The following is a 14,323-nucleotide window of genomic DNA, read 5'->3' on the forward strand; positions in this document are numbered from 1 at the left end:
AAAGATCCCTCGGTGCTGGGTTTCCTGGACCACGGTGCATGTGTATGTTTTATCTGGTGTGTGTGCTGCTTTGAAGTGACTTGTCGAACGGGGAGCGAACACTCCAATGACATGACCTGCTGCAATCCCCGGTGCTGCTGCTGTGGTTGTAGCCATTCTTGTTGCTGCTGATGCACACAGCAAAAGGAAAAAAAGAAAAGAGCCCTGGCATAGCACACTTCTTGTCTTTGATTCAGCCATTTAAATGTAGTTTAAATACAAATCTGCTGGAACTGAGCCACATTCTTATTTATATATATATATTTTTAACAGGAGTTGTGATCCTGTGAGGTAATGATCGTTAGCTTCCACACCAGTCCATTGGACCACAGCTGCAAGTTTAAACAAAGCCAAGTTAACAGGGAAAGATAGATTTGGCTGTGGAACTTGGCAAGCCTTTTGTTTGTTTGTATTTTATCTGGGAATGATCAGTTAAAATGTTTTTGTCATGTGAACGTAATGCCTGATAATTGTCTGCAGCATCAGCAATTGCTTCTGAACAGGGACAGTTAATTATTAGAAATGAAGACCAGTTGTTCTACACACATGTCCAAAATAAAAGGGATAATCTTTCTAATAAAGCAGGCAAGACTTATTTAAATTTTTTTGAATAACTGCATTTTTGAATAACTTATTCTTAAAAGTCAAATAAAATACATCAAGCACATGAAAAACAAATACAGTCTGTGTTTCAGTCAGAGACTTCTGTAGGCTTCTAGTAGGAATTGCATGTTATGCAAGGAAAAAATACTTTTTTCTTCCTCTGATAATGTTCCAGCTAGTGTTGCAGTTTATGCTTTTCCAGGTAGGGTATTGTCATATTGTTATATGTCTCCATTTTAACAAGTTTTAACTTTGAAGAGAAAATGGAAAATAGGATCGTTGTACTATTTTAAGTGGAAACATAATCGAAGGAGAGGAAGCTGTTTGAAACTGGTCAAATCGACTTAAAAAAACAATATGGCCTTAAACTAAGAAGGGTAGGTTTAGATTAATTGTAAGGAAAAGCTTCCAAGCAGTAAGAAGAATTTGAGAAAGGAACAACTTCAGTTCATTGCTTAGACTCTGGTGATAGAAATGAGTGCATAAAAAAAGTGGATAAATCCAAAAATCAAAACCTCTTAACACTGGAATTTGCTTTCCTTGCTTTGCTCTCTGTGGCAATTGACCTGTTCTGGGGTTGTGCAGCGGCAGAGGGCCATCCTGGCTCTAGTTCGTAGAAGTGGAAAATGTATAGTTGTACCTCAGCACTGGATTTCAGAAGATGGTGCCTAACAGCATGGCTCTCTGTCTTGTGACGGTAGTTGGGTCTCTTACATTGCATTTCGGGATGCCCAACATCATGCTGCACGGCTAATTTACAGAAAATGAGAAACAGAATTAGTAACGAGTCTTCATCTGGGTACGTCCAGTCCTTTCCAGATGTTCAGCCGTCCAGTCAGCAATACTGCACAGCTGCTGTGATGTGAGACCATATGTCCAGCAATCTCAGGGAGCTGTGGAAAATTTTTGGTTTGCCTGGGTAAAATTTTGGTCAGAGAAAGACCCATGTCCAGAAAAAAAAAGGGTATATTACAGACCTATCAGGAATTAACAACTGATTTGGAGAAGAGTCTGATTAGTAGGCAGTAAATAAGGCTTGATGTGACTATTGAAACAATGAAAGTAAAGCAAAAATGAGTAACTGCTGATTTAATGAGTGTCATCCACCCTGTGCAAGAGTCGAGTGCCTGTGGAGAAAATGGGATGCAGTTGTGTAACTGTGTCAAAACACGTAGGCATAAAAGAGACGTGTAAAGATAGCAGAGGTGCCTTTTGTTTTGGCACTTGCAGAGTCGAATGTTCAGTATCAAGCAATAGGAAAACCCCTGCTGCAGACCCCAGCAATAGGGAAGGGCATTTATTGCCTCTGGTAGCACTGGGGTGAGGTTAAGTCGGAGACGGGCTGAAGGGGGGCAGTCGTCCTGCATTCCCACTCGTGTTACACACAAGTTTGGAATAGCGTGCTAAACAAGCTGTCCCCCTTTGCCCACCATTCACACAGTCACTGTATCTGCCTGTGGATATGTTTGTGTGTGTATAATGCTTTAATGTTAAAATAGACTGTCTTTTGGATCTTGCTCAATTGTGCGTTGCTTTAGTTCTGGGAGAAAAATTATTTCTGACCCCAGATAGGGATCAGCTCAGCTTATGCTCCAAAGAATAGAGATTAATATCCCCTGTGACCTTTTAGCCTAGCTGCTGCAGGGTTTTTAACAAGTGGGCTTGAGACCCCATGTGTGGCAGCTATGCCGGCATGAATGTCTGTAATGTCTCTTCTTGTCAATGATCTGTGAACTAAGGAATCTCCAAGGATATCTTGACGTGCCGTGGAGCTGTTATGGTCTAGTGCAGGAAAGAACCATGCAATGATAGAATGAAAAGCTGGTGTCACAAGTAATGTGTAAGTTGTTCTAAATGAACCTGACAACAGTTGTCCTGGCTGTGTATTTACTTAAAAGATGTGACTGTGATATGGTAGGAAAACCAAACATTTAAACAAAGCCCCAAACAACAAAAAACAAACAACAAAAGCACTATTTATGACTTCTGTATTTCTGGTTCCTTGGATGTTTGCAACATTGTGTGAACTCTATAATATAATGTAGAACAAATAATAAAAGTAAGTACATAACATGAAAAAGCCCCCACCTAGTTCTAGCTACCTCTTCCTCCCCACCCCTGGCACTGAAGAGTGGGGTTGTCCAGAAAACAATCCAGGAAGGAATTTCTTCCTAAAAATAATTTTTCCTTAGTTTTGGACATACTTGTTTTGACTTGCTTTGGCTATTCTGAACTAACATTACCATCGCTGGTGTGTGTAAAAGGTTTGTAGTTTGTTTAAACCATTTTTAGCCATTAGTTTAAAATAGCCAGTCTTTTTGCAGTAGGACCTCAAGGAACTGCCTGGGGGTCAAGGGGAGCACTGATTTAGGACTGAGGTCTACAGTTGCTGTTTCAAACATGTCTCGGGTATATGGGTGATGTTATATTCACCTTCTCAAGCTATATTACTTGCTTTGGTGTCCAGGGTAGGTGATAAGTAAAAATTGAAGTGTCTGAATCCAAGAGAAAGATCCAGACGCTTTTGTCAGCCTAGCTCTGGAGGCATCGACCACTCACTAGGTATATACGTGTACATCCACCAACCTCTCTGTATGCTCCAAGTTTCAGTGCCCGTCGATGTTTAGAAGCTCTCCAGTGTGACACACCGGCATCAAGCTCTTGCTTAAGCTTCAGTGTCACCAGCATGAGGCCAGAAGCCCGCAAACTCTTGGTTGCTGGAGGAAATGGGAGACTCTCATTTGGTTTCCCCCTGCAGTTTTAAGACCATGTAAATTTTTCTGCCTCCTGCTTCCCAGCTCCCTGCACTAACCACTCTTCTGAAGTGAGCACGTGTTTACGTGGCTACTGTGCCTTGCCTCTGGCCCATGGGTTGGCCCAGCTTGCACCGGAGATGAGGAGCTTGTCTCCTCTGGTGAGCAGGGCACTCTTCTGGGATTAAGGGGAGCTGGATGTGAGTGTCAGCCCTCTTAAGGCAAAAGGGAGTTAAACACACGCCTGCAGGGTGGGAACTAGCTGTAATAAACAGATACAAGTGATTGCTAAAGTAACTACACGTTCTGTTTAACGGCTTTCTAGGAATTCAATGCAGCAGTTCCTTAGAAATGTTTTATTTACTCTCTCTTTTTTGCTACATGTGGGGAAAACCTCCAGAGATTTGAGGACTGTTTTCCTTATGGGGACAAGCTGGTTGTGTAGCAGATCCTAACCTGGATGTGTTTGAAGACAGGGCAATGGATTCTGCCCCAGGTGGTGGTTTGTTCATTTATAAGTTGACTCATCAGATCTGAATGGGTTGTAACCTATATTCAGTTCCTATCTTTTTATCAATTTTCAGTGCAATGCAAGTGACATCACTTTTTCCTGTCAGTTACCATCTTCTGTATTTTAAAATTAAATGGTCTTAATTGCCACAGAGCTAGAGCTCTCCAACTATGTATCCTGCCCTTCCTCAGCACTGAGAGAAAACAAAATTAGGGTCGTCACCCTTTCCACCTTAGTTCTGCTCCTGCCCAGAGTTTATAACAGCCCGTGGGAATGATCTGCAAGCTGAATGTGTGGCACAGCACGAGGACAAGTAAGCCCCGATGCGTCTTGCTGCGCTCAGTGGAGTGCCAGCTGTGGGGTAGCAGCATGTTCTTGCCATCAAAGTCTTCAGCCACGTGGAAATTGTGTGGCCTGTGGGCTTAAATGAGGGTAGCAGGTTTCCATGGCTTAGTTGCAGGGAGCAGGAGTGAAGAGGTGGTGGAGCAGACCTGGTATGCAGCTGCAGGCATCAGTAAGGACCATCAGTTTGGCAATGTTGAGAGGCAGAGTGTGTGTTTGCTATAGGCAGCATTCAGGGAGGGCAGAATGAAGGTCATGTGGATATATGTTTAACTTGTTGTCAAAGGTTTGAATTTTGCTAAGCATGAGGGAATACAAAGGCATAAGATACATCCCCCTTAATGCCATCTTGATCTTGTCTTATCTGTTCTAAAAAACTAACTTTTTTATAACCCACTAGGATGTAAAAGGTTGTTTCTCCCTTTTGTGGGTTCTCTCTGCTACCACCAGCTCCTACTGCACGCACCTCCGTATCACAGGCTGTCTTCAGCTGTCCAGCCTGAACTGTGTCCTGCGCCAGGCTCCACACCCTGCTATCTCCCCATCTGGCTGTATCCTTCCTTCCCTGTTTCTTCTTTACCACCTTGGTCTTGCCAAACCCTCGATGCAGCTAGTGGACGACCCTCCTGAGCTGGCCTCCTCCCCCTTCGTCAATGCAACTCTTTGCATTGTGTAGCTATGAATTGTAATTTTTTTATTTTTGATTTCCAGAGGTTTATGTCTGGGTGAATGTCAGGGACCCCACCCATCCTGGGTCAAAGGACAAGGAAAAGAAACTGATGCTCTTTTTGTGCGGTAAGGACCTAGACTTTGGGTCATGTGGGATTCAGATAAAGGGGCAGGCACTGCTTCGATCTTGAACCTTAAATGCAAACCTAGCTTACAACATAGCTTCCTTTTGAATGGGTGGTTTAATATTGCTTTCTTGAATGGTTACTGGGAAAAGTTGGACTATGGGTTTGCCTTAAAGTCATGCTGCAGTTTACTAGTTGTATAAAAAGTTAGTAAAATCTGTAAATTTTAAATTGTTTTAGGGACAAGGGGAAGGTTGTACTTTGGGAATCACTGTTTTAAGAAATCTTAAATTTGGATTGTTAACTCTGCCATAAATCCAAAGTGACATGTTAAATTTAATGAAAAAATCCAAGTCAGCAATGTGGATGTTGGAGTACTTTGAAAGAATATTTAAACAGAATGAGGCTCTCAATTTGTCTATAGTAGAGCTGTCATTCAACCATATCGTAATCTCATTAGGGTGAGGGCTCTTGAAAGTGCTAAGTGCAGACTTCCCTGATGCTGGTTGGCACATTTAGGCACGTATGTAATACAACAGTATAAAAAGCAATTTAATGCCTCGTGTGATTTGTGATTCATGGGTTGATGGCTGCTAATATATTGCGGTGATCTACAAATTAAAGTTTGGCTTGTTAGGTTCAGGGTGGGCAGGCCATTTAATTTTCTTGCATTAATTTAACAGGATTGGGGCCAAAGGCAGCAAAGAAGTTGTGGGTTTTATCACTATAAAAGAGTTATGATACATGATCTGAAACCTTAGGCTAGTTAGGCTAGTAAAGAGATACTCCAGAGCTAAATGGTTGAAAAAGAGGGGAACTGGATGGGAACGAGGGGCGGAAAGACACAATTCAGCTATGAGAGAATAAACAAAACTAAAGTGTCACGGTCTGAATTATTCTACAGCATGTAAAATTCATTTTTTCTGATGATTATGTTCTCTTTTAGATTTGTGAGTGAAGATGAATTTAGCAGAGATTTGCGATAATGCCAAAAAAGGAAGAGAATATGCACTCCTTGGGAATTATGACTCTTCTATGGTATATTACCAGGGTGTCATCCAGCAAATCCAGAGACATTGCCAGTCGATCAGAGATCCGGCAATTAAGGGCAAATGGCAACAGGTAGGGTGAAATAAGGTTGCCTTTATTCTATTACTTGATATTTGAAAAACACACTATACTTCCCAAACCTTTTAAGATGTAGAGGACGTATATTTCAGTTAAGTTTACAACATCTCTTTTACAATATTTTGTTGATATTTATGGGAAAATAATTTTTGTAGTGTGTTCAAAAGGAATTTTGTTCTAATTGAATCAATTTTTTTGTTGTTTTCACTTAGGATGTCTGGCTAATCACTGGTCTGTTTGTGTGTGATTGCATACTTTGGAAAAAACTGTTTTGCTGAGGACTTCCTTTTGCTGTTTTATCTTTTGACCATCTAATGTCCAGTAAACAAAAATGTGAGTGGATGGGTTAGCATCACTAGAATAGTTGTCTGAGTAGCAGTTAACTATAATGCTACAGTGTGCAAATTTGGATCAGGTTTCTAAAACTCAGGTAATACTCTTAGCCTGAGTCTTGCACACATGCATCTCCCTGCTAAGCAGAGTACTTTTGAAGCCAAGGAAGTAATCTGCAGGTGAAATGTAAGAACCCTCATTTAGCACTTTCAGTATTTAACTCTTCCTTACATTTTGTGGTCCCATTTTTCATTGTACAAAATGTGTTCTATAAAAAAAAAAAAATTGGAGTATAAACAATTGGAGTATAAAGGTGTATTCCAGAATAAAGAATTCATGTTGCATAAATACTGTGTTTTGAAAGAAGAACGTAGCTCCTATAAAAGATAAAATTTTGCAGTAAGTAGCTGAAGAGATGATTTCAATAAGAGTTTTTCTAAATATCATATGTTTAAATGATGTCACTTAAAAATAGAAGTAAATTTTTCCTTTCTGTTGCAGCAGGTGCTTTGGTTATGGTTTTGTGCTTGAAACATCTGACACTAACATAGAGTATTTTGTGTACTGATAGCTACAACACTGTTAGCAATCATTTTGTAATGACAGTACTATTCATAGGTGTTTATCATAGAACTCTAGAAGTCTGTCTGCTTATTAAGAGCTTGTCTGCAAAGCATGTGCATGTACAAGTAGCAGCGATAGTGCCTAGCTTTCCTGGTGACGTAATAACCTGAATGTTGTCTAGGAGATACTCACATTCAAGTATTTGTATTCGAGCTGTTCCCCACCCCAGGGCATGCAGATACAAGGTGTTCATGCCCCATGTGTGTCCTTAGTTCCTGCTGAACTTGTAGCTGGCGTGAAGGTAGAGCATGAGGCTTTCCTTGCTCTGCAGCTGCATCACTGCGTTGCCTTCACTTCTAGTATTTAGTGTTTCCTTCGATGACATTGATTCTTCCCTTAAACTTTTAACAGCTCTTATCTTGTGAAGGTTACTTCAAGTCTGGTGATGTTGTGTGTTGTTTGAACTGCTTCAGAGAAGCCTGTGCACCATGGAATGCGTGCTGTACATTGGAGACAAGCCTGAAGTAAAAAAGGACCATTAACACAGTTTCCAGGATTATTCCCTGGGGAAGGCAGTTGGCTCCTTAGCAGAGGATCTGAAGTTGGCACCTTCTCAGAAATTATCCCTTTTAGGTAAAAACAGAATGGCCCCTGACAGTGTCCCGTAAATACTTTAGAGAACTGTCCCCAGAAAGATCAGCAGCAGGTGGGGTAGCGTCTGTCACGCTGTGTGCTCATGTTAATTCTGAAACTTCCCAACACAGCGGTGGCAGATGAGCTTTGTCAGAATATCGCTTTGCCATTACTGGTGCCAGTCTCGGCTCAGGGACAAACACCAAAAAGTAAGAAGCATGATTAAAAAAAAAAGTGCTTTGTCCTCAGCCTGTTTGCCTTCTCATTCATTTATGGGACTACCTGTTGCACTGGGAACAAAATTACATAGCCCTGAGAGCAAACAATGCAGCCCTGGAACCACTAGCTTTTCCATACCTGCACCTGAATGGTTTGGTGAGACCTATAGAGGTAGATCTGCTTTCTTACCCACTCTTGATAAATAATTGTTGTGCTTTCTCAGTCCTTGAGACAGACTAAGAGGGAGTCTGATGATCTGGATGTTTGCACTGCTTTCCAGCTCCAACAGCAGCTACATCCAAACTGTCAGTCACATTCAGTAGTGGTTTGACAGACAGCCTGTTCTGAAAAAAATTAAACCAAAAGTTGGATCACAAGAAACACTCATTCACCATATTAAAATAATATTTAGATTTTTTTTTAGATCATTCTCATGAAAGAGTTATGCCATACACATTACGTAAGTTTAGCGAAATTCAGGTCTAACCTACTTGGTACCAGTAATGTGCAGAAGCAAAAGATTCCCATGCCTGTATGCTTCTTGCAAGTGACACGAGAAGCAAAGCAACCCTTAGGTGATGGTTAAGGGGATGAATGCAATTGATTTTTACCTGAAATTCTGTCTCCTCTGGTGTATGGAACTGGCTTGTTCTTTAGGTTCTTCAGTTTCTCCATCCTCTGAGGTACCTGAGGAGGATAATACTACTGGTACCTTCTGGAGGTGGAGTTTATCGATCTCTAGCAGACACTGGGTAGGTAGCGCTTTTACTGTTGGGAGCAGTCCACAGTGTGAATGTCCACGTAGATAAATGCTTGAAGGAGAAGATTGTTACTTAAACCAGTTCTTCTCTGAGATGTACTGTCTGCATGCACATTCACAATCTTCAACCTCCTGAAGGATTCCTGGGACATCAATGCTGAGTATGAAGCATGCCCTTCCTTTCTGTTCGTTTGTGCGCAGCGCACAAACATGGTGTTTGTCCTACTGGTACATCTGAGGCAGTGAACTCAGTTTCAGGTGTTTGTGTATGTGTTCCCTCATAAAACAGGAATGTTCATATGAGTAAGATCTCAAAGAATAGTTATAGCCATGGCTCTGCAGCTGACCAACTCATACCTGTTACATGAACCATTGTTCTCCCTATCTGGTCACTTCTCCACAGTGGATGCTCCATCCTGAATAGCTACCTCATGCTAGGTGGATCTGTTTTGTTGCCTTGTGTACTACACGGGATTTTTCCAGAAGTTTATTGAGCAATGTAGAGCGGAGGTGAACCAAAAGTAGTTGGGATTTTGGGTCAGACTCCCAAACACTCTTGATCTACCTCTCTTTGCCTAGGTGTCATTGTTTTAAAATTTCTACAGTTTGGTCTGGACAGAATGATATTCTGTGCAAGTATTTGGTAGCTTGTATTTCATGTCGCACAGTCAGACAGCTTCAGCTTTGCAACTGGGTACCCTGATTTCAAGGGTTCCTTGTGCTTGGTGCTGATAGTTAGGAGGAGGAGGAATGTGAACGTGTATCATCTGCTCCCCTGGGAACAACTGACTGGCTCAGTTCCACTTGATGCAATACTGCTTCTAGGACTTCAAAATCAGTGCTGACTGGGGGAGAGGGATTGTGTTATTAGTCTGCCACAACCTGCAGAACTTCAAAAGGGCAAAAGATGCATCCTGGAGGGTCCACCAAAGCAGCGGTGTGACAACATAAGAATTTCCTCTGACACTTCAGAAAATTCATTGTCATTGATTATTTGATAACTAGCTTGGCTTTGGGATATCAAGGGTGACCTGCTCTTGAGACCCTTATTTGTTTTGCATACAGGGAGTTCCCAGCTTGCTCTTGGGTGGCTGAGTGTAGCTCCATTCTTATCCTCACTCCTAGGCCTCTGAGCTCATTTGAAAAAGAAAAAGTTACTTCTTTGTTGTGCTTTGAGGTTTGGCTGACATGTAGGCATATGCATCCATGTAAATGCAGGCTGGGACTGGAAAGATTCAAAATCAGAAGCAACTCATCTCTTTTTCTACTTAAGAACAATAAAAGGTAGGTTTACTCTCATGACTGCTACTGTGAACTTGACTTGTGTTGACATTCCCCCTGTTTATTCTGAGAGAGTTTCTTGGCTGTTTCAGTCTTTTTATTAGACAGCTGGCTCTGGAAAGCAGCTCTAGAAAGAGCTGCTTCAGTGACAGTTCAGCAGCTGCAGAATGACAGCAGAGCGTGCCCTGGGGTGATAGCACTGGCTTACGACAAGGCCAGCGGCTGTCGAGCAAAATCTGCTGCATGTTACAACCGTGTGCTCTGTGTTGCACAATATCTGAGAGCACAGGAGCCTCAGCCGGAGCTGAGGCAGGAGTTCAATGATTCTCAGAGCACTTGGAGTAGCCAGCAAGAAGGTGCCTTACTGACCATGGTCACTGGAGCAGGTGATTAGGTGCACTATGTTCTTGCTTAAAGAATAAAGGATGTGGGCCACTTTTGGTAAGCAGAACTGGCACTGCGGGATGAACTGCAGCAAGTTTTAAGTTTTAAACACGTTACGGTCAATCTGTGCTTACATTGGTTTTGCTTCATGCCTGTTTAATTAACACTTCGTAGGTTACTTCATGAGTAATTAAGGAATATTCTGCAGGTAACTCCTGTGATTACAGGAGCTATACTTTCACTCCATGGGATCAGACTGGGTTACAGGGCATCCATTTTGGGTATGGTTTAGGGAATTATTATTTTCACTTTTTTAAAATGGAGCTTGTTGAATGGGCTTCTTAGTTAACACTAATCGCTGGCAGTAATTTCAGGTTTGGAAAACACTTTTATAGAAACTTGATTGGTTTTGTTCCAGCATGATATAATCAAAAAAACCCCAAACCACACATGATTTCTATTTGCTAAGGTACAAATACCCATGCTTATTGCTATGGGAAGTTGTGTAGAAGTACAAGCTCTAGCATAGCAAATAAAAACTGGTGATGGCAGATACAACAGTTGCCAGGTTGTAAAATACAGAGAAACTCCCTGAAATGGTTTTTGGAACTACTGTTAAGAGTGAACTCAACTCTTGGTCACTGTGTTTTATACCCATATGTTAGGATGTGTTTTCTGCTTGGTTACTGTAAATCCTTAGGGCTGGAATGTCAAAACAAAGCTGTGGGGCCACCCGCTGGGCTAAAAGGCTTTTTATCAGGCTTTCCAACATCACCTAGTGCCTGCTTGTGTGGAGGAGGTGATGTGGCTGGTAGGGGTGGCTGGTGTACCAGAGCGTGGCTCTGGGGAGCAGGCAGTTTCAAACGGTAGCTGAACCCAGTTAACATCCTGCCATGCCCAGAGAGGCCAAGCTCTTCCCCACCTAGTCTTCCATCCAGCTGCACCAGCTTCTCTCCCTCCTCTGCACCCTGCCATTCTTTGTCCTGGGTTTCACCTGATCACAGGGTAGCGAGCCAGTGCAGCTTGCTAACCCAGCAGAAGTGTCCTTTATTTTCTTTTTACCCTCCTACGCTAATTTTCTGTCATTTTACCAAGCTGGGTTACTGTATTGAGATGCCAGAATTCAGTCCAGAAGAGCAGCGGCAGAGTGTGGTTGGGGAGAAAGGGTGAGGAGACGAAAGATCTTGATATTTGGCAGTGGTGAGCTGTTAACTCGGCCCACGCTATCTCCTGAAACTGCTTAAACGTGAATAACCTAAAAGCTTTCTTCAGGTTCTCTAGAACCTGAGCTGGAGCCCTCTGAGGGCTCTGGCACCCCAGGGAAGGGTGTGACGGGGCGGCAAAGAGACGGGGTGAGTCCAGATCAGTGATCTTCCTGTTTGCAGCTTTCCAAGGTTGCTTCAGAGTAGCACTGATCACTCAAAGGCGGTGCTCAGTCACCTCCATAATTATGTCACAGCCCTTCTTGGCTCACATCTGGGTTATTTGTTTCTCAGATGCAAGAAACTCTGCACCTGTTTCATCTGACTTGGTTTCTTTAAGGCCTCTAGGAATGTATCAGCTGGTTTTCCTTTGTGGTCTTGCTGTTTGAGTACATTGAGGGGTTTTTGTTGGTTGGTTTGCCAGTTACTGAGTAAGCGATAAGGGTGTGTATTTCAGAGTTTGGTCTGTTCAGGTCTGGATAAGAGATGGCCAGCAGTTGTTAATCTGTTTTCAGCTTTCAAGGCATCAAAGGCTCACTTTCTCTCAGTTTTCAGATACCATCCTCCTTGCTGGTCCAAGAGAGCTGAATGACAGCACTCCAGCCCTCAGTGCTGGCAAGTTCTTTTCCACCAACTTTTCTACATGTGTTGGAAGTGTGATAGAAGGAATCCTGTCTGTATTCCTGTAGCACTGGAGTAGGAAGCGGCTGTCTCTCATGGAGCGGTGCCCTGGAGGATTTATGCTGTATCATTCCTTTGTACCTCACAGCAGCTGTTTGGCTGCATTTATTTTTGGACAGGAGGGATGTGTGTTAGACAGTTTGAAGGAACCAAGTTAGTAATCAATCACATTTGTAACTCAGCTGGAAGTTCTTGCACTGGGGGATATGTCTGCTGATTGTGTGATGAGAAAGCAAAGAGAGCAAAGCGGGGGGGCGGGGAGCATGTCAAGCATTGACTGTCTTTACTAGAGCAATCCTGCCTGAGCTGGATGTCCTGTGTCTTTGGAAAGATGCAGCTACCCCATCTGGAACGAGCAAGAAGGCTGCTTTGCCCTGTGAAATGATCAAGCTCTTCCCATACTCAAGTCTCCTTTTGTATAGATGCACATAGGGCTCCTGGTGAAGTAAACGCAGTGTTGCAAGAACTGTGCAGGGCCTTGAGGATTTACCCTTCACTCTGTCCTTACTGGTATCTTGCTGACAACAGTCACCTATATTTTTCTTCTTAAACAAGGTTTTAAACCAGAGAAGAATTTATTTGTGCTGCTGAAATCTCCTAATTTGTCCATGTAGTGGGAAAACTCCTGGAAAATATTACAGAGTAGACAATACATTGCTGTGGGAGGTACCTGGTAGCATTTTAGAACTGTAGCTTCCAGAAAGAGGTGATGTGTGTTTGTTACTGAGTGCTGTTGATTTAATCATTCATTCTTTTATACACCGTACCCACCAAATGGTTATGTCAGTGCTTTCTGTCTTGAAGTTACCCCACCAAAAGTGGGGGGCTGCTGCTGCTGCTGTTTTGAATATGTAGAGTGGGGCGAGTGAGGAAAGATGCCATTCTGAGAGGGGAAATGAGAGTGTGAGAGAAAAATGGGATGAGCAGGTGAAAATCAGGCTGGAAGAGGCATGTTTCTAAAAGTGTGCTGATAAGACACAGCACCCTGCATGTGCCCAGCGTGGTTCCTTTCCAAGCACACAGGGAGACAGGAAGATCTCAGGGTAGTGGCCACATCTTTTCACCAGTAAGCACCATTAGGAAGAACAGTCATAAGATGTGATGCTATTTAGTACTAGTTCCCTGATTTGCTGCTGTTATACTTATAACCTCAGCAGACAGGCTGGATTTGCAGACCTCCATTCTCCTGATCCTCTCGATTACTCAGAATCTGCACAGCAAAGAGAGTCTGGATTTCAGGCAACATCGTTAACATCTGTGGATACTGTCCTCAGTTTGCCACAAAGTGAAGCCTTGTTGCAGCATTCCCAGGCAGTATTTTTCCCTGTTCTTTTTCACATGGACGCGTGACATGAGCACAGCTGGGTGCCTGGTGTCTTTCCTTGGCCATCTTGTAAGCTGCCTTCAGATCCTGGCTTTTGATTCAGCCTTGCAGTGTGTGCTAGTTGTAGCCTCACTCAGCAGTGTGCCTGGTAGCAGCCTGCAAATATCCTCACCATAGTGTTTCTTCGTGAGAGCTTTTAGAGCCTATGTGCCTTTCCAGTGGATGCAAAGGTTCAGGATATCTCTGTAGCTCCAGCTGTGAGCCTGTAACAGGCAAGATTGATATTGGCCTAAGGTAATCCTAGCTGCAGAGCTTCAATACTGATTTCCAGGCATGCACAGCAATGCATTAATTAGTTTTAGGTGTGCACCAATACTTCAGTGAAGAGGTGACATCTGGGTGTTATGACCCTTGAGCAGGTAAAAAACAAAGTAAGCATGGAGGTAGATCCCACAGGATGGAAAGCATCATTGAGTGATAGGTGGAAGACTGGTAAGATGCAGTACAAGTGCACTCAGGTGAATCCTAGCACATCTTAAGCCAATGCACTGAAAGCTTATGCTTCTGAGCAAGAATGTACAATGCAGTTTTTGGCTGCTGGTGTGTACTAAGAACTGGTGACCTTAGCATACAAAACTTGAGCTTGTAACAAGCCATATCACTTAAAAATTAGCAAATTTCTACACAGATTTTATTTTTCCTAGGCTTCATGGAAGAAAATTGAAATGAACAAATATCAAGTAAATAATCTTGAAATTATTGCAGTAGTTCT

At 42.7% G+C, this 14,323-nt stretch overlaps 1 protein-coding gene across 7 annotated transcripts in view; it reads left to right on the plus strand.

Annotated features, from left to right (window-relative positions):
- Positions 1–14,323, plus strand: part of KATNAL1 (katanin catalytic subunit A1 like 1) — a 76,296-nt gene that overhangs the window by 3,923 nt on the left and 58,050 nt on the right. For 6 of the 7 annotated variants that reach the window (XR_012040437.1, XM_072850412.1, XM_072850408.1 and 3 more), the window contains exons 2-3: positions 4,960–5,043; positions 5,989–6,164. Coding sequence is in view for 5 of the 7 variants with exons in the window: in XM_072850412.1 (XP_072706513.1) it covers positions 6,003–6,164 (162 nt within the window). In the remaining 2 variants the exon portion in view is untranslated. Of the gene's footprint in view, positions 1–4,959; positions 5,044–5,988; positions 6,165–6,382; positions 6,504–14,323 lie in introns of those variants that run through there. The other variant, XM_072850413.1, reaches the window with a different exon arrangement.

This window comes from Ciconia boyciana, chromosome 1, assembly GCF_034638445.1.
Source record: "Ciconia boyciana chromosome 1, ASM3463844v1, whole genome shotgun sequence".
NCBI lineage: Eukaryota > Metazoa > Chordata > Aves > Ciconiiformes > Ciconiidae > Ciconia > Ciconia boyciana.